The sequence below is a fragment of the Sarcophilus harrisii genome, chromosome 3, assembly GCF_902635505.1.
Source record: "Sarcophilus harrisii chromosome 3, mSarHar1.11, whole genome shotgun sequence".
Taxonomy (NCBI): Eukaryota; Metazoa; Chordata; class Mammalia; order Dasyuromorphia; family Dasyuridae; genus Sarcophilus; species Sarcophilus harrisii.
Window position 1 is genome coordinate 534,228,572 of NC_045428.1, and position 25,779 is coordinate 534,254,350.

The 25,779-nt window shown below is 35.1% G+C and overlaps 2 protein-coding genes across 2 annotated transcripts; both read left to right on the plus strand.

The window, feature by feature from the left end:
- The first annotated feature begins 3,917 nt into the window (after positions 1–3,917).
- Positions 3,918–4,868, plus strand: LOC116422117 (olfactory receptor 52A5-like). Its single transcript, XM_031957272.1, has one exon. The coding sequence runs from the start codon at positions 3,918–3,920 to the stop codon at positions 4,866–4,868; it is 951 nt and encodes a 316-aa protein (XP_031813132.1).
- An 18,080-nt stretch (positions 4,869–22,948) lies between these two features.
- Positions 22,949–23,926, plus strand: LOC116422610 (putative olfactory receptor 52P1). The gene has a single exon (XM_031961478.1). The coding sequence runs from the start codon at positions 22,949–22,951 to the stop codon at positions 23,924–23,926; it is 978 nt and encodes a 325-aa protein (XP_031817338.1).
- The last annotated feature ends 1,853 nt before the right edge of the window (positions 23,927–25,779 follow it).

Consider the following 25,779-nt stretch of genomic DNA (forward strand, 5'->3'; position numbering starts at 1 on the left):
CATATTTCCACAATTATCATAGTGCACAGGAAAAATTAGATCAGTAAGGAAAAAAATGAGAAAAACAAAATGCAAGCAAACAATAACAAAAAAGGTGAAAATACTATGTTGTGATCCACAGCCCTCTCTCTGGGTGCAGATGGCTCTGTCCATCATAAGACCATTGGAACTGGTCTGAATTACCAGTTATTTAAAGGAGCCACATTCATCAGAATTGATCATCACATAGCCTTGTTGTTGCTGTACTCTTGCATAGCTTTCTAAGAGAAGAGACTAAATGAGTCTGGATACATGCCATGGGAAAATAAGCTGTTGCAAGATACTCACCACAACTATTAATTCAGTGAAATTTAATAGTCTCCCTCTTCTATATCCCTCTATTATTATGTTCTCTCCATCCAGTATCATGCCCATTTCCAGAACTGAAGGTCTTTTATTTATTGTCCTGCACAACATTCACATCAATTCTGAGGGTAATCATTGATTCCTGAATCCCATTCAGTGGATTTTCCCTCCAGAGGCATCAACAAAATCAAAACATTCATCTTAAGGAATGGAATTTGGGATATCAGTTCATGTATAGAGATGGGCTAGATTCTGCGTGGGTATGTGTGTGTGCATGTTGAACATTATGACCTTACTAATAGTAAACATCATGTCAGTCAACAGTGTAGATTAGCTAAGGCTTGGGGTGTCTTGCTCTAAAGGTATACTTATATGCATAAATTAAACCCTTTCTGTTGCCTCCCTTTTTTAAATGGTTGTTGCCCACAGTGTTGGGTTGCAAGAAATAGCTAGATCAAGTGGAAGCCAATTGTTCTTAATTTTCTTATATAGTAGTCATGTATTGATTCAGACTTATGTGTCAGATGCCTTCTCTACAAGTGAGATAAAATATTCAAGTGGGCAGTACTAGTCTGGACCTCACTTGATTCCAATGCACTGTGTGGAGAAACCTAACCCAAAATTGTGAACTGAAACTGATCTTCATAAGTGCCTCTGTGAATCATAATGAAAACTTAAGGGATAGAGAATTAAGCCAACAGAATATACCCACCATATAACAATTTCTTCCAGCTCAATTTGCATTCACTCAACTTCTCTCACCAAGCAATGGTGGGTTTGATACAAGATATTGGGTTCCTTTAAATATTCTAAAATTAATAGCAGAAAAATCAACTGCCACTAAGTTCAACTGGTTTCTAGAGGTCTAAGACTTATAAGGGATTGTTCTAAGAGAATCTCCCATGAAAGGAGAAAGCAAGGGATTCTATATTCTATTCTATTTTTTTATTACTGATATTTTCAGGGGATGCTTCTCCAGAATGTTTTTTTTTTCAGGGAAAAAGTATAGCAAATCATCTTAAATCTGAATTTTCACTCCTCATTTATCCCATTCTCAACCATTTCCACTCTCTGGATGCTTAAGGCCTCCTTAAGACATCTCATATTCTGACAGGATGAAAGAACAGAGTTTTTGAAGTAAGAAGACTTCCTAGGAGTCTTCCTTTAGACTGTGATCAGCCTCCAAGAACTACTCTCAAGACCTAAGACTATCAAACAGCTGACATGGCTAATTTTCCAAGTATTTGTTCAGTGGCTGAATGATAATTTCTCAGGTATATAAAACAAGTAATTCTGCTTTCATTAGGAATTGTACTAAAATACTCCCTTCATACCTCCCTCATTTCTTCATCCCTTATCTGTAATTTTTTCAGTTTAAGGAATATCTAATGTGGAAATTCCTTCTCCCAATATAGATCAATAGCATATCCATAATGTATGCAGTCATGGAATGTTTCCTGGAACACTGAGAGGTTAATAGATTTTTCCATACTTATAATGTTAGTAAACATCAGGGGAAGGAAGTGAACTCTGTTTTTCTTATGCTAAGTTCAATTGCATATCCACTATACTATAATGCCCACACTAGCTCCCTGGAGGGCCTCAGGATCAACCAGAATCAGGATAAATCAAAGTTCTTGATCTTTAGGGGGAGAAGTGAAAGAAGCAAGCAAGCTGCCATGCAGCTTGCCAAAGATATATCCTGGATTCTGGAGTCTGGAGTCTCTAGCCTCTCTCCTCCTCATCCTGCCACCAAGTGACTCTGACTTCTCTCCCCCAGCCCTCCAATCCTTGCCTATGATCTCAACACCAAACATTTAGCAAGCACCAATGGTGAGGAGAGCCATCACATCACCATCTCATCTAAATATGTATAGAGCCATTATCTCACATCTAATAGTTTATTAGTCTTAAGTGCTGGGTTGTCTGATTCAAGCATACCTTTTTGGAGTTTCACCCCTCTACACTATACCATATTACATCTTTTAACATGTCTTGTCAATTTAAAATAGCATTTATTCCTGGAAGGAAAGTCAGCAGTGGGAAGAGAAACTCACTTGCCAATTGTGCTTATTTCCTAAGGAAGAATTAACAGCAAATTACTTAAAGGGACTGCACGCACACATACCCCCTTCTCCCTCTCTCCCTCCCTCCCCCATCCTTCTCTCTCTCTCTCTCTCTCTCTTTCTGTCTCTCTCTCTCTCCCTCTCTCTCTGTCTCTCACCTCTCTTCTCCTATTTCCATGTATTGCCAGAGTCAAGTAAAACAAAGCAGAAACAAGAAAGAAGATTGGATTTGATCCCTAGATTGGTTCTTGCTTTAGTCTTTTCAATAATTGTGAATTATGTGAAAGTCTGTGTTTAGAGAACTTACTTTCCAAATGGACTGGAAGATCCAGTAAACAATGCATAAGGAGAAAGATATGCAGTCAGTTGTCCAAATGTGAAAAGGATAAATGAGGAATAAGAGAAAGTGAGCTGGGGAAGCAGAATATGTCATAGAAAACATAGACATATGTCTATGTCTATAGAATCTATATGCCATAGATTCTAGCAATCTAGAAGGGCTTGGTAGGCAATAATTGATCTGGGTAAGTTAAGTATGGAGAGGAGACAATTGTGAGAGGGGAACCAAAAGAACTTCTAATATAGTCATGTTCCTGATTGGGGTAGAGTTAACTTGAAATATATAGAAAGAGAGTTGTTAAGAATAAAAAAAAAACCGGCTTATTTTGATTATTATAATCTCAGGGATCAGCATGGTTATAAAGAAAACTAGGAAAAAACTATAAACCCAAGAAATTTCAAGAGAAATTAATATGGAGGGGTAGGACCTGGATTTAGGGGTACTTACTATAGGGTCTTTGACTTATTCATGTCCTGAATGAGAAAAACAGATCTTTTTGTTTACAATGCTTTGTACTCTAGTAGTTGCTAAACCAATTAGATCAAAAGTATGTCACTTCTTATGAGTACAGAGAAATCCATATAAATGAGAGGCCTGAGCATAATTATGCTATTTAAGCATTACTATAGAAACAGATAAAAGCAATAGAAAAGGGTAAAGGGATAGAGGTAATTAGACTAATTTGATGAGGGAAATGAAGATGAACTATAAAATAAAGGAATTTGAGGATGAAGGTCTAGGACAATAGAATAAAGGACATGGTAGCATTGATAATATGGCAGATGAAATGATGGATAAAGATGAAAACTGGAGAATATAATAGTAGACCAAAGATATAAGGGATATTCTAGAAGTCATAGAACTAAGGCAGCCCACTAATTTCCATAATAATGGCAGCAGAATAATATTGGAGAATTTTGGAACTAAAACTTCAGTTATACAGGGAATGATAGGCACTAAAGAAAAAGTTAGACAGGACCAACTAGATCAAAAATGTCACTTCTTATGAGTACAGAGAAATTTATGTACATCTAATAAGACCTGCAATTCATATGTAAAATGAGAACCTCTTATTTTTAAGTCAACAGATCAGACAAAGAAAGAGAAAATTATAAAGCAATCCCTCTTAGAAGTTGTGGTTCTTCAGTTCAAGCTTGACATTAACCATGGTAATGACCAATGGCACAGTCTTTATGCCATCCATACTGATACTGATTGGGATTCCTGGCTTGGAGTCTGTGCAGTGCTGGATTGGGATTCCATTCTGTGGTATATATGTAATTGCCCTTATTGGGAATTATGTCCTTCTGGTGATCATTAAATCTGAGCATTCTCTCCACAAGCCCATGTACCTCTTTCTGGCTATGTTGGGAATCACTGACATAGCTCTTAGCACTTGCATCCTTCCCAAGATGTTGGGTGTCTTTTGGTTTCATATGCAGGAGATCCAATTTGATGTATGTCTACTACAGATGTGGTTAATTCACACATTCCAGTGCATAGAGTCTGGCATCCTCTTGGCCATGGCTATGGACCGCTATGTAGCCATCTGTGACCCCCTGAGACATGCCACCATATTCACTTCTCAACTCCTCACTCAGATAGGAATTGGGGTCACTCTAAGAGCAGGTATCCTAATGGCCCCATGCCTTTTGCTCATCAAATGTCGGCTAAAATATTACCAAACCACTGTCATCTCTCATTCATACTGTGAACATATGGCCATTGTGAAGCTAGCTGCTGGAGACATTCAAGTTAACAAGGCTTATGGTCTTTTTGTGGCTTTTTCCATCCTGGGATTTGATGTCATTTTAATTCTTTTGTCCTATATCCGGATCTTTATTGCAGTCTTCCATCTGCCCCAGAAGGAGGCTCGACTCAAGGCCTTCAATACTTGCATTGCCCACATTTTTGTCTTTTTGGAGTTCTACATTCTTGCGTTCTTCTCCTTTTTTACTCATAGGTTTGGGTTCCATATTCCTCCCTATGTCCACATCCTTCTCTCTAACCTCTATCTCCTAGTTCCACCTCTTCTTAACCCTATTGTTTATGGAGTAAAGACCAAGGAAATTAGGGATCAGGTAATGAAACTCATCACTTTCAAGAACCCAGCATAATTCTTTGCCTTTCAAATAGTGTAAAAAAATAATAAAAAGGTAGCTAGATAAAAAGATAGATAATGTTCTAAGTCTATTCTTTCCTTAGTTATGTGGATCCTGAGATATATTACTTTTGCCAGAGTTTTCTTGCTAAGAGTAATGAGCACAGTGACTATCATGTTTAATTACTCCAAGGAAACTTGATGGTTAAATGAATATAGAGCTATAACTTCATGCATGGGTAGGTCAGGGCTCATACCAAATTATCATCATGGTTGTTGTTTGCCTTTATATTCCAGATCAAAAGGTTCCTGTTCTCTCTTGTAACTGATGATAACATGGATACTTAGGGGTTGTCTCAACTAAAAATATTGGCCTCCAAGAACCAATATCATCTCTCATGGTACCTTGCAGAATTCATTTAGTCCAGGGTTTTGACTCATAAATCTACTCATTATCTTAAAAACAGAGATTTAGAGCTGACACATCATCCTGACACTGAAAGCCCTTCTCATTTAAGCCCCCGCTACTTTTTTTCTCTTTATGAAATCTCCATTTTACTTTTCCTTAAAATAATCAGCAGTATCTATTTAAAACCATCAGTAAGCATCATATGTAATGGAGACAAACTGCAACCATTCCCAATAAGATCTGGAGTGAAACAAGGTTGCCCACTATCACTGTTACTATTTAATATTGTATTAGAAACGCTAGCTTTAGCAATAAGAGCTGAGAAAGAGATTAAAGGAATAAGAATAGGCAATGAGGAAACCAAATTATCACTCTTTGACGATGACATGATGGTATACTTAGAGAACCCCAGAGATTCTACTAAAAAGTTATTAGAAATAATCCACAACTTTAGCAAAGTAGCTGGTTATAAAATAAACCCACATAAGTCATCAGCATTCTTATATATCACTAACAAAATCCAACAGTCAGAGTTACAAAGAGAAATTCCATTTAAAGTAACTACTGATAATATAAAATATTTAGGAATCTATCTGCCAAGGGAAAATCAGAAACTTTATGAGCAAAATTACAGACCACTTTTCACACAAATTAAGTCTGATCTAACCAATTGGAAAAATATTAAATGCTCTTGGATAGGGCGAGCAAATATAATAAAGATGACAATATTACCTAAACTAATCTATTTATTTAGCGCTATACCAATCAGACTCCCAAAAACTATTTTAATGACCTAGAAAAAAATAACAACAAAGTTCATATGGAAAAACAAAAGGTCAAGAATTTCAAGGGAATTAATGAAAAAAAAACCAAATGAAGGTGGCTTAGCTGTACCAGATCTAAAATTATATTATAGAGCAGCAGTTACCAAAACTATTTGGTATTGGGTAAGGAACAGATTAGTTGATCAGTGGAATAGATTAGGTTCAAGGGATAAAACAGTCAACAAATATAGCAACCTAGTCTTTGACAAACCCAAAGATCCCAGCTTTTGGGATAAGAACTTACTGTTTGATAAAAATTGCTGGGAAAATTGGAAACTAATATGGCAGAAAATAGGCATTGATCCATACTTAACACCGTACACCAAGATAAGGTCAAAATGGGTTCATGACCTAGGCATAAAGAATGAAATTATTAATAAATTAGAGGAACACAGGATAGTTTACCTCTCAGACCTGTGGAAGGGGAAGGTCTTTATGACCAAAGCAGAACTAGAGATCATTACTGATCACAAAATAGAAAATTTCGATTATACCAAACTGAAAAGTTTTGTACAAACAAAACTAATGCAGACAAGATTAGAAGGGAAGCAATAAACTGGGAAAATATTTTTACAGTCAAAGGTTCTGATAAAGGCCTCATTTCCAAAATATATAGAGAATTAACTGTAATTTATAAAAAATCAAGCCATTCTCCAATTGAAAAATGGTCAAAGGATATGAACAGACAATTCTCAGATAAAGAAATGGAAACTATTTCTAGTCATATGAAAAGATGCTCCAAATCATTATTAATTACAGAAATGCAAATTAAGACAACTCTAAGATACCACTACACACCTGTCAGATTGGCTAAGATGACAGGAAAAATAATGATGATTGTTGGAGGGGATGCGGGAAAACTGGGACATTGATGCATTGTTGGTGGAGTTGTGAACGAATCCAACCATTTTGGAGAGTAGTTTGGAACTATGCTCAAAAAGTTATCAAACTGTGCATACCCTTTGATCCAGCAGTGTTACTACTGGGCTTATATCCCAAAGAGATTATAAAGAAGGAAAGGGACCTGTATGTGCACGAATGTTTGTGGCAGCCCTTTTGTAGTGGCTAAAAACTGAAACTGAATGGATGTCCATCAGTTGGAGAATGGCTGAATAAATTGTGGTATATGAATATTATGGAATATTACTGTTCTGTAAGAAATGACCAACAGGATGATTTCAGAAAGGCCTGGAGAGACTTACACGAACTGATGCTGAGTGAAATGAGCAGTACCAGGAGATCATTATATACTTCAACAACAATACTATATGATGACCAGTTCTGAGGGACCAGGCCATCCTCAGCAACAAGATCAACCAAATCATTTACAATGGAGCAGTAATGAACTGAACCAGCTATGCCCAGAAAAAGAACTCTGGGAGATGACTAAAAACCATTACATTGAATTCCCAATCCCTATATTTATGCACACCTGCATTTTTGATTTCCTTCACAAGCTAATTGTATAATATTTCAGAGTCTGATTCTTTTTGTACAGCAAAATAACGTTTTGGTCATGTATACTTATTGTGTATCTAATTTATATTTTAATGTGTTTAACATCTACTGGTCATCCTGCCATCTAGGGGAGGGGGTGGGGGGGTAAGAGGTGAAAAATTGGAACAAGAGGTTTGGCAATTGTTAATGCTGTAAAGTTACCCATGTATATATCCTGTAAATAAATAAAAGTCTATTAAAAAAAAAAAAAGAAAAGAAATGACCAACAGGATGATTTCAGAAAGGCCTGGAGAGACTTACACGAACTGATGCTGAGTGAAATGAGCAGGACCAGGAGATCATTATATACTTCAACAACAATACTATATGATGACCAGTTCTGATGGACCAGGCCATCCTCAGCAACGAGATCAACCAAATCATTTCTAATGGAGCAGTAATGAACTGAACCAGCTATGCCCAGAAAAGAACTCTGGAGATGACTAAAACCATTACATTGAATTCCCAATCCCTATATTTATGCACACCTGCATTTTTGATTTCCTTCACAAGCTAATTGTACAATATTTCAGAGTCTGATTCTTTTTGTACAGCAAAATAACGTTTTGGTCATGTATACTTATTGTGTATCTAATTTATATTTTAACATCTACTGGTCATCCTGCCATCTAGGGGAGGGGGTTGGGGGGGTAAGAGGTGAAAAATTGGAACAAGAGGTTTGGCAATTGTTAATGCTGTAAAGTTACCCATGCATATATCCTGTAAATAAAAGGCTATTAAATTAAAAAAAAAAGGAAAAAAAAATGAAATCTCCATTTTAGTCAAGTAGGTCTGATGGTTATTTCCCATAAATGAGATTCCTTATTCTGCCTCCTTGATTTTTTGAATAGATACTTTAAAATGTACTTGTTCCTCCCCTGTGATGACTGCATATTTTAAAATCAGCTGGAGTCAGGAATTCAGGTTAAGGGAAAATCTTCAATCTTTATTCTCAGTAGAGATGAAGGAGGATCAGAGGTGAAGGGGGGATCACAATTGCAATGTGTGCAGCTGAGTCAAGAAGCCAGCCAGACCAGAAGCCAGACAGCCTTCTCTTTCCGCTCCTCTCTTCACCCCTCTGCCTCCACCCACCAAAATCGTCAATTCCTATACAACACATCAGGACTTGCACAGAGAGTGGGTGGGGACCATTCTTTCTCCAAGCATATATATTAATAGAATATGGTCCAATTACTATTTAGCTTCATGTGCTTGGGACCTCAGTGCATCAACTCAAGCTTCAGCCCATTACACTCCCCTCCTAATCCCCTTTAAAGTATCATTCTGGTGTTATTTCTTCCATAAGGCCTTCCCTCTTAAAATTACTTTGTTTAAACTTCTTTTTTGTGTTATTTGTTTACTTTTCTAGCTTCAAGATGTACCCTCTCCCATTAGAATATAAATTCCTCAAAGAGAAAAACTCTTTCTTTTGGCCTTATTTCTCCCATAATGCATCATTCCTTGTCAAAACAGACCCTTGAAAATTCAGATCATAGATTTGCATATAGAATCATAGATCTGAAGAGGTAAGGGACTTCAGAAACCATTTGCTCTCTCATTTGCACAAATAAGAAAACTGAGACCCAGGGAAGAAAAGTGACTTGAATAAAGTATTAATTATTAATTAATTAATTAATACCTTAGAAGCAGACTTTTAAAGCAAGCAGAAGGACTAAGAAAATGAGCACTGATTTTGAAAGATCAGCTCTAAATCACTTTCAAAAGACCAGAATTAAAATTCTACCTCTCGTTGTCTACTATAGAAAATTATTTGTGAAAGTCTGTTTCTCTTTCTTTTTTTTTAATAACTTTTTATTGACAGAGCCCATGCCAGGGTAATTTTTTAGACATTATCCCTTGCACTCACTTCTGTTCCGATTTTTCCCCTCCCTCCCTTTACTCCCTCCCCCAGATGGCAAACAGTCCTAAACATGCTAAATAGGTTACAGTAGAAGTTGGATACAATATATGTGTGCAGAACCGAATAGTTCTCTTGTTGCTCAGGGAGAATTGGATTTAGAAGGTATAAATAACCCAGGAGGAAGAAAAAAAATGCAAGCAGTTTACATTCATTTCCTAGTGTTCTTTCTTTGGGTGTAGCTGCTTCTGTACATCCTTGATCAATTGAAACTGAGCTAGATCTTCTCTTTGTCAAAGAAATCCACTTCTATCAGAATACATCCTCATACAGTATCGTTGTTGAGGTATATAATGATCTGCTTCTGCTCATTTCACTCAGCATCAGTTCATGTAAGTCTCGCCAATCCTCTCTGTATTCATCTTGCTGGTCGTTTCTTACAGAACAATAATATTCCATAACATTCATATACCACAATTTATTCAGCCATTCTCCAATTGATGGGCATCCATTCATTTTCCAGCTTCTAGCCACTACAAACAGGACTGCCACAAACATTTTGCCACATACTGTTTCTCTTTCTTGTATTTTCATTAAGGATAGGATTACAGGTTATTTCATAAAGGTTCTGTGAAGATGAAAAAGTAGGCATAGGAATAATTAATTATGGATTAACTGGCATATCTCTTGTCTACCTCATATAGTAGTAATATAGTCTATATTTTCCCCATTTCTTTTTTTTTTTTTCATTTTTTTTGTAAGGCAATTGGGATTAAGTGACTTGCCCAGGGTCACACAGCTAGGAAGTGTTAAGTGTTTTATACTAGATTTGAACTCAGGACCTCCTGACTTCAGGGCTGGTACTTTATGCACTGCACCACCTAGTTGTTCCTCTCCATATCTTTTGTACATTTGTGTTTCTGACACCTCTGTAAAAATTACCTCATTATGTTGCCAAGACTATGTGACATTAGCATGAATTTACTTCATGTATGTTTAACCCAGTCTAACTGGGGAGAACCAGAAAAAGATCTCCTTTCTAGAAATTTCTTCTATGAATGGAGTTGGAAAGATATAGTTATATTGCATGTGTCATAGATTTCTTTTCCATTGTTTTTCACTATTATGTGAAATATTGTGACTCATTATCTTCTGTCAAATTCATTCAATGTAATTGATGAATGAGTCTATTTTCACTTGTACATTGGGTTTTTGACTAATGCTTACTTGATTCTTTTGTCCTTCTTATGAAAGTGACTGTTTTTTAATGGTTAAGTTTCAGAAAGAAATAGTGACAAACAGCATAAATGTCTTAGTTACTTTTCAGGGGTTTTTTTGCATCAATAGTTTGTTTAAATAATTCTGTTTGAAACAATTTTGTACAGTTTCCTCTGTAAGCCTTTTTCTATTTTTGTGGCAATTTCCCCTTTTGCTTCAATAAATTTTTAAGTCATGCAAAAATATTTTCATATTAGTCACATTGCTAAAATAAACATATATGTGCCCCAAGAAAAATAAAGTTTAAAAATAAATAGCAAGTTATATTTTTTAAAGTATGGTACCAGTAACTGCATTGATTTCATTTTTTAACAAGTTTGTTTTCTCTACAGATAGGAAGCTGTTCTGTTCTGTGGGGAGGATCATAAAATAGGCTGGGTGAACATTATTTTTGCAAAATAAAAAGAAGCAATCAAGATTAAAGCAAAAGTCAAATGTGCATAGCAAAACCTCAAAGGTTATAATTTACTAATGTGTGTTACAGTTATGTACTATTAAGCTTGGCAAAAATCTTGTTCTGATCACAAAGAAAAGCTTCAAAGGAGTGGCAACACTTAAATTATGCCTAAAAAGTTCATAATATTTTGATAAGCTGAAATGGTAATGGAATTCTGAGGGAAAAGAATGACTTGAGCATTCTTGAGCATTGAGACTTGAGCACTGAGAATGGGGGGAAAATAATGTTCAGGGAATTACTGAAGTATGGCACACTTAGAATATTGGGCATACACAACACCAGATTATGTAAGGAAGGTTAGCTCTAATTCTGACATTGTAGATCTTAATCAAATAGCAACCTTTTGGGGTTTTGGAATCCTCTTATATAAAAAGGAGAGAAAAGGGGGGGCAGGGGGACAGAGAAAATAACAGGAAAGAGAAGGAGGGAAGTGGAGAAGCAGGGGAAGGGAATCAATTAATTGGTCAATCAATTAATGATCTAGCACAGGCAATGGAGTCTGATGCTTCCATGCCCATAAAACAGTTATTTTTTTTTCCTCTGTGAAAATCAATTCCCTCTCTTCATGCTATTGCTCTGTACTAAGTAGTACCAAGGATACCAAAAATGGTCCAAAATGTCCTTATCTCAAAGAGCCTATAGTTTATTGGAACATACAACATCCAAAATATATGCAAACAAGATTTTTTAAAAAGAATGAATTGGGGATAGTCTTGGAAGAAAGGTGCTAAAAGATAAGGAAGGCTGAAAAAAGTTACTGCAGAAAGCAGGACTTGAGCCAAAATTTGAAAGAAAACAGGCAAGTTTGGAAGTAGGATTGAGGAAGAGTAGCACTTTACAGATGGGAAGTAGCTAAAAAAAATTTTTCGGAGTTGGGAGATGGAATATTATGTTTATGAAACATCAATAGCAGTGACATCACAGAATACATGAAAAATTGTAAGGCCTAAGAATATTTAAAAGGAAGGGTCTATGAAGGCATTTAAAAGACAAAAATATTTGATCTTGGACAAGTAAGTGATAAGAAGTCATTGTGGTTTATGATTCCATAAGAAGGTGATATAATCAGACTTGCATTTTAAGGAGATCAATATGATAATTGAGTAAATGATGGATTGGACTGGGAAGAGACATGTGGCAGGGTAAAATGTTGCAACAGTTCAGGCTTGAACTGCTAGGAATCTACAAAACAGTGATGGAAATGTCAGAGGCATGAAGGAAGCTTATATGAAAGATAATATCAATACAGAAGCAACCAAACATGACAATTTATTGGCTATGAGGAGTAAGAGTAAGGAGTTGAGCATTTTACTCCATTTAGCCCTCTCTCCTCCCCTTTTTTTTTTTTTTTTTTTAACAATGAAATCAATGATATCAGTGATATCAGTGATAATCAATGATAATAAATATAAGCACAAATACACACATTTTAAATGATAATCAACTCCCCACACCCACCACTCTGAAGGCTTCTGCTTCAAAGTAGAATGATATGCAAAATTCAGGGCTTAATTCAAATTTTCCAACTCCTTCTGGTTTGGGAAGAGGAGATACTGACTAATCACAATGGCCAAAGACTAAAACCTAAATTGGATTCAATTTTGAATATTCTCTTTACTGCTCTTTCTTGCTCAAAGACAAGTCCAGGTATCCAGAAGATAAAATCTGTGAGTAGTCCAGACCCACAAGAGCAGGCAGGGCCAGACTAGCATACAGGCAATATAATGATCAGACATAATCATAAATCCATTGCTGGAAACATGGCCAAATTAGTAACTACATAGCCAATATTCTACCCAGCAATCAAAATAAGGGCCTGAGTAATCTATACCCAAAATTCCGTAGGAGTCAAAACAATATCCAGGGACCCAAGTACCCATGTAGACATGCCCAGACCCCAGAAGGAGCTACAGAAGGAGAAAGAACTGCAGAAGTGAATAATGTATGGTAATGTAAGGTGTTGCAATCAATAATATCTAGTTGGCACCTATTAGCATAGTAGCTATTCTAGGTAGGTTCAAGACTGATCAAGGAAAGGGGGAAAGGGACAGGATGAATGTCAAAACCTAAGTTTGTTGACTAGGAGACTGAGGAAAAATATACAAAGTTCTGCAGAGTATGGGTCCTTAGGTGCTGAAATTAGTATAAAGCAGGATTTGTACACACACTCACACACACACACACACACACACACACACACACACGTTGGAAGGAGAATTGTAGAAAGCCCCAATTCAGAAACTGAGACAGTAGAAAATGTCTACCACATTGAAGAAATATAATAGACTGAGGACAACTAACTAGAAAAAAAAAAAAAAAAAAAAGCAAAAAGAGAAAAATAACAGAAAAGAAGCTCAAACAAAGGCTCAGCAGGAAAGTGGCCAAAAGAATGCCTGGAAAAAGTGAAATAAGAGATCTAAAATGAAAAGTTAAATGAAATGAGACCTAGAGAAAAAAGAAGAAAAAGAGAATAAATGGTTTAAAGAAGGTTATAAAATTTACTTAAACTGGACTCTTTTTTTTTCAGAGGTCTATCATTTTTATTTTTTGAACTGGACTTTTTAAAATTAGAATTTTGCCATCTTGTTTGAGAGTCATGATACTACCAGCTGTGGACAGAGTCCCAGGTCTACTAGCCCCAAGAGCCAAGACCTCTCAGGCTTGTTTTCTTTCTTTCTTTCTTTTTCATACACAGATGCCTTATTGTAAAAATTAAGATAAGTCTTTGAGCTTCAGTTAAAAATAAACTAGGTAGTGAAATGGGATAAAAATCTGAAATCAACAGAAGCTTATACTATATTCCATAATGGTAGTGACAATTTTCATAGATCCTAACAGAAAATAGAGAATAACTGAATATTTTTATTCAACTTTGATGACAGGGAAGCTGGAAAAATTCAGGAGAGCAAGACTAAAACTACAATTTTATTGAAATCTTTAGGAGACATAATCCCTTATAAAAGGCCAAATATTATTGAATCATTTCATTCAGAAAATCTATAGCATGAAATTTTTAAGTAGTATCCATGGACGTTAGCAGGATATCTAGACATAACTATACTTATGTTTCTGGAAATAGTAAATAAATCAGAATGGAAAGAAATCACAAGGTAACAAGCATTCATAGAATCCATTTTTAAAAGTCCTGAGGAAAATAAATGAGATGAAAGAAAACATCACACAGAAAAAGTCACTGGTATTTTGGAAAACAAAAAGAACCCTTTTTCTAATAAACTGAATATAGACAATGAGTTATTTCAGTTTTACAAAACAATCCAGGAGCTTGAGAGTGAAAAAGATAATTTGGAAAATAATTGTCAGGATTTTAAATTTCCTCAGGAACAATTTATTTTATATTATAAAGACCATTGCAATAACAATTTAAAGTCTGATGAAGAAAAGAAAGATACTTGGTTTAGTACTATACCTTCACCTCCTGATGTTTTAGTAATGAGCCAGTTGGTTGGAACACTGACTACTCAGTTAATGGACAAGTGGAACCTATATTTTATTAACAACCTAGTTCCTTTCTTTAGGTCTGAATAGCAACTAATAGAATACTTTTTAGTTTCTCATGGACTTTTTCTTTCTGTGTTCAATTATCATTAAAATGTTCAAAGATTTAATATTCATCTCCACCACCAAATGTTTTCCATGCTCAAGATGTTAAATTATGAGACATGTACAATGGATATAATGTTAACAGTGGCAACACAAATTGGAATTGTCTAATATTTGGTCAGACTAACAGATATTTTGATTTTAGTGGGAGAAACAGTAGCATACAGGCCTCTAGAACTGGCCACAATGAATAAGTTGGATTAGAAAGTAATAATTTATGTGAAACAAAAGAAGAATCTTGGGAAGACCATCTCTGTTCCAGATGGAGAAAACAGACAGGCTTATAAACGAGCAATTCCAAAAAGAGAAGCTAAGGAGGCTATTTATTCTTTTAAGAGAACTACCTGACTAAGGGGAAAGAACACTGGTTTTCTGCTTGGTCAGAATCACAATGACATTGTCTGCAATACTGATGATTATTTTTGGCATCAAATTGGATACACATGTAATGTTAGACAACTTGGTGATGCCTTTGACTGGAACTAGAGCAGAGCAAAGAAAGCTATTGGTCAGCGAAGATCTCCAATTATAGTAGATAACTATTAAAGAGAAATGAAACCTATGTGGAAAAGGATATCGAATGAAATTCAAGAACCTGAAACATAGCAGAAATTTCGTCCTAAGGAATTAGAAAAGAGGAATAAACATGGGGTATCACATGAAAAGATTATTCAGATGTTGGATCATTACAAATATAAAATGCCTATCTCTATTGTAATGAATTGAGTAGAACCTCCACATACAAGGTCTGAGAGACTCCAAAGACAGTGCTAGGGAGGTTCTTTACACTCATGGAATTACTTTGGTATTGCAAAATAACTAATATTCAGTCTACTTTCAACTAAAATGAGCTTGTGGCCTAACCCTAAAAAATAAGCATTGAGATATTCTGAAAGTTTTTAAATAGATTCTAGTCTAATAAAAAAATCACTATCACAGTAATTTTTATGAGAAAACTGTTTAAATATTAAAATGTAAATAAAAATTAGTATATGAAATTGTACATTATTTTAAAATAGTTTTATTGTACTAATTTTGGTTTTAATAAAGCATCTGAATAGTGAAAAAATAAAGATTTGAATCAGAGAAACAGAAAATTATGACTGTGAAACAAATAGTTTAACCAAGAAAGAATGAACAGCTAGAAGAAAACACGTTATAGATTTTTTTTAATTGCCTAGATGAAAGCTTATAGAAAAATAATATAAGAATCAATGTGCCTGAAATTTATAACCAAAAACATTTTTTAAGCTTTTAACTGTCTTTATGTTAAGATCAATTTTGTAGAAATTTCTTTTGCAGAGAACAGGATTTCTGCAAGTGACCTGAATCAGAGAAGAACTGCTCTGAGATCATGAAAAACCAAATTGCTGCATTAGATATATCCACAGAACCAAAGGAAAGAGACTTTTATTTTACCATTGTATTTTTCCCTATGTGCTTATCTGTAACATCCACTTATTAAAGGATTGCCCCCATTGAATTTGTCAAAATGTTACCAAAGGGGATTGCTCCCTCTATTTTTGTCAAAGAACCTGTACATCTTTCGATTTTCCCCTTTCATTGTTTTCCTTCGTAAGTCCTATATTGAGGAGCCCTTGATGGGATGTTTGTCATATCAATTAGTGATTTGTTGAGAATGCTACACCTCCCAAAGAATGAAATGGGGAATTAGAGAAAGTATTATTAATAACCAATGATTTGGGGATATACAGATTTCTTCTTGGCCCTAATACCTTTTTCAAAAGTCCTGATTTTAAAAACAGCTTCTTGAAGGGCTAAATATCCTACCCAGTGAAGATATCAATTGTGTTTTTCTCAGAGTTGGCTGGAGCATTTTTTTTTTTTTTTGGTCTTAATTGCCTAATGCTGAGGGGAGTCCAAGTATAGATATAATCTCTCTGTTCAAGAATGAAATAATGTCATTTTCAGCCCCTCTTTGTAATATCCAACCTTTTATTAATTATTATCCAATCACACTTTTCCAATCACTGCCATTCTTTTGAACATTTTTCTTTCAAAAGAACATATGAGCTTTGAGCTCAGCAGTCCTGTTGTTCTGGTCTAAAAGAAAGACAGGGCCAAATGATCAGCCTTTTATTAAAATGCTGACATGGATAATAAAGTGATTACATTGCCAATACACACACAAAAAATTGATGTAAGATCACTACAAAATCAGAATGCTATGACTTATTATAACCTACCAAAGTTATAAGCTACCAAAACTGAGAACATAAAAGAAATTAAGGAATACTTCAAAAACATATATGCTTAAAATTAAAGAAGGTAAAATAGAGATCATAAGAAAGCTAACATCAAAATAAGAATTAGAATTGGCTGAAATTCAACAGTCCAAAGGGATAAAGGAAATTCCTGGTCCAAATTGATTTTTAGGAGAATATTTTTTTTAATTTCATCCAGATAAGACCTTTAGTATGTCACAGGTATGTAATGTTTGTTTTCACCTCTATTTAAGAGATAAAATTCATTTTTCCATCTTGTGATCCCTTTTATATGTGCCTCGATATGATTTTCATTGTTTAATTTTTATGAAGAGTGATACTACTCTTATCTTCTTATATAATCACATTTTTAGGAATTAATGAAAAATAAACCACTTGATTATATAGTTAGATGTGTTTTTCATCCATCACAACTTATTTCTTTTCTATGTGATTTTGCATTCTAACTTCTCTACTTGAATATTTTATTTAACTTTAGTAAAATTTTATTTGACATAACACAGTGACTAGTACATAGTAAGCAGTTCATATTTATTGATTGTTTGAGGTAATTCTTTGGGACTAAACTGAAAGGGGATGCAGGCTGTGGTGCTAAGTAAGTGGAACAATACAAATAAAGGAGAATTATTATGTGGAAGAACAGAGGATTATTCTACAGACCTAGATTATAATATAGAACTCAGGTCACTAAGAAAAGTCTACATGATTAAGTGAAGTGAGCTGGCATAGTTGTAGTAAGCAGAATGCTGGAGAGAACATCATAATTCAAATCCTAGCTTGTTCCAGTGTTTAATACCTTTGTGACTTTTTAAAAGTCATTTAGCAGAACTAGTAAAATTATATATACAATGACTAGAATAGTTAAATGAAAAAGACAGCAGCAATAAAATTTTATTTAAAAAAACCCATGAAGGTTGTTTAAGTGTGATTAGAGCAAAACAATTTTCTTGTGTATTTCTTCTGACAGTGTTTCACCTATACTGATCTTGGCCACATCAGCAAATAGATTGACTTCCCTGGAGGTAATTTATGTGGGCTTCTGGTCTCCCTTTAAGGTTTTTCTTGAGAGCTTGAATTTTTCCCCCTCTAAGCATCAATTGTACCTATTTCCCCCCCTCAAAAATATTATTTTATCTATTCCCCACATTACCCAGACCCCATATGAAGCTTTGCTGACAACTTTTTCATTTCCCCATAGATTTCTATTATTCTGTAAGGATCTTTATGCATTTTGGCCTATTGGGCTACCATCATATTCCCCAAAGGAGTTTAAACTCCTATGCCAACCTGGACTTGTCCCTGGGCAGTCAGTCCAGAATGACAGAAACAGCAAATTAAGTAGACACCAGGGAAAAGAGCTGTTGGATAAACCTTGGACTCCAAAGAATTTACAGTTGCAGGAAAGCAGTCTGGGGCTATCATACCTATTAGTCTGTCTTTGATTTCCAGCCTTATTTCTTCTCTTCCACCTATAAGTTGTTCCATGGATGTGAGAAATAGAAGAAACAGCACAGGATCATCCTGTAGTCAGCAAAATGGCTTTCAGGGACAATTCCCATTACAAAGTATACTCTTCCCACTTGGGCTGTCCATATAGAGTTCTCTGCTTAGTGATTGGCTGCTCCCTTAAGTCTGCAAATGACACTTGGGTAAGTAAATAGATCTGAGACTGGATGAGGATGGAGCATGTTAGGAAGAGCCAGAATATTCAGAGATATGTCATTCCTATAAGCCAAATGCAAGACACTGTATTTAAAATATGCTTTTTTAAAACATAGAATAGTAAATGCTCATGTTTATTTAACATTAAAGGTCATGTTGCATGATGAGTAAAGAATCTGTCTCTGATTCAGGAAGATATAAATTCAAATTCTGCCTCTCAGGCATCCTCTGTCATACTGGAACACTGACTTAATTTCTTTGTGCCACAGGCAAATCTCTAGTATTTTAAGGTATATCCAGGAAGGGCTTATCTGCATTGATAAAGGGAGTTAATTTAGATGTAACTCCATACATGCATATATACATATTCTGTATGCATATTCATATATAAATACTCATATTCATATTGATATTCTATATATGTATACCATACATTTGTGTCATATGCATATATGTATATGTAAATACATACAGACATATATATATACACATATATATGTCTATATACACATATGTGTATATATATATATATATATATATATACACGTCTTTACAAGTACAAATATATTTGACTCTTCAAGACTTAAAAAGTGCTTTTTTTGTTCTGCTCAGCCCCAGAGTACAAGAAGAAAAAGTGAATGGAAGCACAAAGCCAGGTGTCATGAAGAATTCTAGACAATATGAGCAGACAGAAAAATAATTGAGGGAGGTACTAGGTAGGGTGGTAAGGATGTGTTCAAGCAAAAGCTAGATTAATTCTTCTTAGCATCTTGGTGAATTTTATGGAAGACAGCACCTCTATTAGATGTAGGAGTTCCTCAGTGTAGTTGTGATTGGGTTCTCAATGAATTGACCAATAATTGTTTATTGTTCATGATCTCTGAAACTAACCCGGTGCTTAGCTGTGCTGCACAAGAGATGATGCTCCCTCCAAGTATTCAAATATTTTTTGGGGGGAGGGTGGATAAAACAATATATGAGGTGACAGAGAAAACAGAATGTGCCCAAAACCATAAACAAAATGGTTCACACTGAGGAACAGCCCATAAATGATATATAGGAACTATTTTTGTCCCTTTTGCTTAGATGAATTTGTGTGTGATTTACTCAAAGACCATAGTGCAATGTTCTTTTCTTTCCTGATATCTGCCAATAGCACTCAATCTAACACTCTAGATAATGTAGGTTAAGTGTAAGGAATATAGCATGCCAAGATGATGGTCTGTTGAGCAATCATCTTTTGACAAAAACAATGTACAAAGAAAAACAGAGTGTGTCAGGCAGCTCATTTCTCACACTGAACAGGTAATCATCCTAAAATGGAGAATTCAAAATAGGGAGATTTCTTTTGTTCAGTGGCAGAATGAATAGGATACTTTCTATCCAATATTATAAGGATCCAGTTCTTTGAGTACAGGTGAAAATCGATCCATTGAAAGAATAAAGTAAGTTGGATTAACAGGATAGCAAGCACTGAGGTCTAAGATATGATCTAAACGACAGTCCAGGAGTTAGAATAAAAAATCTTAAATGAGTTTACCAATTAAATGCTTTGTAAACTCTAAGATGTTTTTTTATAAATATCTCTTAATGATAATAATAATAACATAACAATCAAGCAAGCAAATGTTCATTAAGCAACTATTATGTTCCAAGCATTATCCAAGTATTAGGGATACAAATATAAAGAAGGAAAAAAAGAATAAAACCATTTTATCTCTCAAGAAACTTACATTTTAATAGAGGAGCTAAAAAGTGCATATACAAATATAAGCATATATAATAGATATAAATATGGATACATTTAAAAAGTGTAATTTACAAAGTACTTAGGGAATGAAAGCATGAACATTTGGCAGGGAGAAGTCAGAAAAAAATGTCTTTAATGTCATCAACACCTTGCGGATCATTAATTTAAAGAAAAATGGGACCTCTGATGTCATTAAATTCAATTTCCTCATTTTATAAATGAGGACACCAAATCAGGAAATTTGAATGACCTGTTCTGTTACATGTGTGACATGACATATGAAGGTTTTCTGTTAAAATCAGCACTCTTTCCTGTGATCACATATGTGAATTTTTCATAAAAATAAGCTTATCCTCTTCTCGTACTTGCATTTTAAGTTTTAACTAATTTGGAATCAAATCTTTGAAAATTTCTCTGCCTTAGGAAATAATGGATAATTAGCATATTTATATTCTTTATAGACACTCTTTTCCTCATTATAAGCTTCAATTCCAGACTCTGTGATCTATTTACCATGGTGGGGCTAATAAGGATAGAAATGCACCTGAGGAGCCAATGAAGTATTCATCCTCTGCATAAGGATCAAAAAGTTATTTCAAAAGTGCAGAAAACAACTATTTGACAAAGATCCCCAGGTTACCATTACTGAGGCATACTTTGGATGCGAAGACTTGAATTTCAAGGGATAATTTATGACATCCTATCATAACTGAGGCCATAGTGGAATGGATCTCTATAGTTCCTTTTTTCACTGTCTTTCCCAGCTCAGCCTCAAAATGGACAGCTATCAGGCTGTTCTTAGGGCTACTGCAACCTCTTACCCCAATGCACCAAAATTCAGCCTTTCCTTGGGAGTACTATTTTCCAACCCTCCTCACCTACATAAGTGAATTTGCCCAAGACACTAGTTATAAGCTCTGATGGCACGAATACTTTTTTATTCATTAATTCTAAACAGTTGGGCATATTAGGTTCTTTTGTCTGCTTTTTATGCTGCTATTTATTGTATTAAGCTACCATTTTTCATCTTTCTATAAGAGTTTCCTTGACATCAATTACAGTTCCCCTATGGTTTTCTAACACTCTCTCTGCAATGCATTCTCTGCCATAACATGATTTCATTGTGTATATGCATTAGTTCTCCATTCCTCTATATAGGTTAAAAACATTAAAGATTGTTGAAATATGATTGATCTTTCCTCTGGCCAAATATTTCCCCATGTTCTTAAAGTCCAGTCCAACTCAATGAACATTTGTTAAGCACCTATGTGAAAAGCAGAGCATAGTATAATGCTTAGGGAGTTGGCCACAAAGCTAGCAAGACCTGGCTCAGTTCTCTTTTGTGCCACATGCTAACAGTTAGAGTCTGGGCAACTCACCTAATGTATTGGTGTTCCAGACATACCTCTGAGACTAGAAGCTGCAGAGAAAGTACCACCTGAATTGATGGGAGGAGTTTCCTTATTTGGAACTTTTCTGTCTCAATAGAATCCCAAGTCTATTTTTAATCTTGTTTTTACATGGAATATTTGATAATAGGTGCTGGGATACAAAAGAAAAATAGTTATTATTCTGAAGTAGCTTACAATTCACTGAGAGGGAAGGGGAACAACATCACATGTAAACTATATGTTTTCATGAAGTCAGATGTGCACCTATATGTATAAATGTATGCATAAACATATGGTACATATGTGCAAATATGCATAGATATAAATATATGCAATTATTGGAAAAGAGAAAAAACTAATAAATGCATTAAGGAAAACAACAGCTTAATAAGAAAAGAAGACAATGAAACAATATCTTGGAAAAAAACATTGGAAATAATTCATCCTGTCAATTCTTTGTGCATTACAACAATGTAAAAATTTAACTAAGAAATCAGAGATCCTGGTTTCAAATATTAGTTATAATCTTTATTTCCTTTGTGAGTAGAACATCCAATCTCAAAGAGCCTCAGTGTTATTATTTGTAAAATAAAAAATTGGACTACTACCTCTGAGAACCTTTCCATCCCTCTAGCTATGATCCCATAGCTATAGAGGAAGATACAGTCAATTTGCATTGTGTCATAATATTCTATGTACCCAGAATGTTTCTTTCTACAATAGTATGTTTCATTAAAATTAAAGTAGCAACTGAAACAATCATCCCCTGAAGAAGAGTATTTTGAAAAACTACACATAAGGAGGAATTTGTGAAATACAGCTTTTCTGTTTCCTTTATTTCAAGGATGATTAATCTTTACAGATTCATCTTCACCTTCATATTTAGGATTAAAAGTCCTGAGGGTCTCTCTCATCATGGGGCTCTGAAAAGTGTAATAACTAGTCAATATTTTCACAGGCTTCAAGGACATTGGTTCTAACCCAACAGACTCTAATATTTTGTTCACCTATGTGTCTGTTTGTGTTATTCTCCATCCTTCTGTATAGTACTGAAATCGTACCAGATACATAGAACCTGAGCATGCTGTCCCTGAAGTCTCATCATGATAAAAAACACCACAGAACGCAGCTTCTCAGCTTTTTTCCTGGTGGGGATTCCTGGCCTAGAGGCCTTTCACTACTGGCTGAGTATTCCCGTGTTCCTCCTGTATATTATGACTCTCCTGGGGAATGCCCTCATCATCCTCACTGTCAAGCTGGAGCCTACTCTTCATCAGCCCATGTTTTACTTTCTCTGTATGCTGGGTCTCAATGATGTGGCTGTCGCTTCAGTCACAGCCCCCAAGATGCTCAACATCTTTTGGCTGGATACTCACCTTATTGCATTTGATGAGTGCCTGGCACAGATGTACTTTATCCATACTTTCTGCATCATCTCATCTGCCTTATTGGTCTCCATGGCCTTTGACCGATATGTGGCAATCTGCCACCCACTACACTATACCACTATTCTAACCAACCCTTTGGTCATTAGGATGGGATTGGCTGGGGCTGCCAGAGCCATTGTCATGGTCCTTCCTTGTCCACTTCTCATATTAAGACTACCCTTCTGCACCAAGTACATCATTAAACATGCCTATTGTGAGCACATGGCCATAGTTAAATTGGCATGTGCCAACACCCTCATCAACCGAGCATATGGCATCTGTGTTGCACTTTCTGTTATGATACTAGACCTAACACTTATAACCATATCCTACATCAAAATCCTCCAGGCAGTCTTCAGGTTGTCCTCTAAGGATGCCCGCTCCAAAGCCCTGGGCACATGTGCTGCACATGTTTCCACAATTTTGGTCTCCTACATACCTGCCCTTTTTAGCTTCCTCAGTCATCGTATTGGCAAGAAAGTGCCCCTATCTGTTCACATCATTTTTGCTTGCATATATCTTCTGGTACCTCCTGCAGTAAATCCCTTAATCTATGGTGTGAAAACAAAACAGATCCGTGATCAAGTAATAGAACTCTTATGGCCAAACCAAATGACTGAGAAACATTCATGGGATATAAGTAGGAATAGATGATAATAGAGATAGTGAAAGGATAAACATCCCATTTAGTAAATATTTATTAAAGCTCAACTAAGTTCAAGTTATAGTGTAAGGTGTAATCTCAGATTGATTTGAGATCTCTTTGCATTAGAAATTCTTTCTAGAAGTCCAGGATGGAACTCAACTCTATTAACCTATTCAATGTGACTCTTCTACATGTCCTCTCATATATTTGCACCCATTGTTTAAGGGGTTTTGCTTATATATTTTCATACCACAAGCTTACTAGTGGAACCCTCTGAGACGTTGCATTGGTCATCCATCACCCTTCCATCTAAACAATTCAACTTCTTTTTCTATCATGCAGCTAAATTATGATGATTTTTACTCCTGTTCTTCAGAAATCACTGAATCTAGATTGCAGCCTGTTCACACTCAATCATGTGACTTTCCATTGTACTCTGAATGATATACATTTTTTATTCTTTTTTTTTATTTTTATTCTTCACAAATTATTGGATTCCATGTCTTCCTACTATATGGAAAAATGTTGGTATTAAAAAGATGGGTCTTTATTTTCATGAAAAGTTTGGAGTCATTGAAGGAATTTATCAATTGTCTAAAGGCAATCTAGCCTATGCTCCTCTTGTATCTCCAATATAGGCCCGATTCATTTTCTGTCTATAAGGTCCATTACAGATATAGTTTCTGATAGATACATTTCATGTTTTTTATTCAAATGTTGTTCTATTGTGGGAAAAAGACATTCTTTATCCCTTGGTATTTATTCTGTGGATGAATAGGTCAAGTTTTTTTCAGTGAATATTCATCTCTTCTCAGACCCTCTGAAATGTTCTAGAGATTCATGGAATCAACATTGTACCATTCCTAAAAAGGAGCATCTGGAAGATTGGATCATTTACAAAAAAAATCTTCCCCAACTTGTATCTGGACCCTTCCTATTTTTCCAGTCTTCTTGCCAATAAATCCCCACAATGATTAAGTCCAGTGTATACCTCCTTGCTCTTCATTACATAAATCATTCTATCTTCTCACTCTATGATTTTTAACTGATTATTGACAATGTTTCAAATTCCTTATTACTCTTTTCTACTTTCTTGCTTCCTTTAAATCCTCATTAAACTCCTACTGCCCACAAAAGCAATTCCTTATCCCACTTAATTTTAGTGTTCCTTCTGTTGATTATCTTCAACATCCTATTTGTAATTAATAAATTCTAAGTTTCCTTCCCCATTTAGTTAGTAAGCTCCTTGAGATCATAGACTGCTTATTAAACCTTTTGTTTTATTTTGAATTCATTTATTTTCCCAGTGATTAACACAGTGTCTCCAACACAGTAGTGCTTCTTGACTTGACTTTATTTGACATGTCTCTTCCTTTTATGGTGTCACTGATATCTATGAGCAGAGTCATTGAAGAGAGTATTGTTATACCTTTCAATGCATGATTTTGATTTATAAATGGTATGCATAATATTGTAAAAGAACTTGCATTTTTAATGTAGATACTATTAAATTTTTCATAACAAATAAACAATAATCACAGTGAGATCTTATATTCCCTACATCTTTCATTTAATTATGAAGTGCTTAATATATTCTACTGCTGAATATTATTTACAAAAGTCTGTTCTCTATTATTTCACTTGTCAAGGACTCCTTTGATTTGTATTTAAATTATATAGGTTAGAAAGGGTATATACTGATAATTATTGACAATCTCTTACTCTACATTCCCTATGTATGGGAGACATAGAAATAAAAGAATAATCTATTATTTGAGATGTTCTCTTTCTGAGCCTCTCTGTTTTCTCAGACTTTTAAATATAAATACCAATCAGTAAGAAAATATACTTCTCACCCCTG

Coding starts and splice junctions, on each gene's coding strand:
- LOC116422117 (XM_031957272.1), top strand. CDS start 3,918: ATGGTAATGACCAATGGCACAGTCTTTATGCCATCCATACTGATACTG.
- LOC116422610 (XM_031961478.1), top strand. CDS start 22,949: ATGATAAAAAACACCACAGAACGCAGCTTCTCAGCTTTTTTCCTGGTG.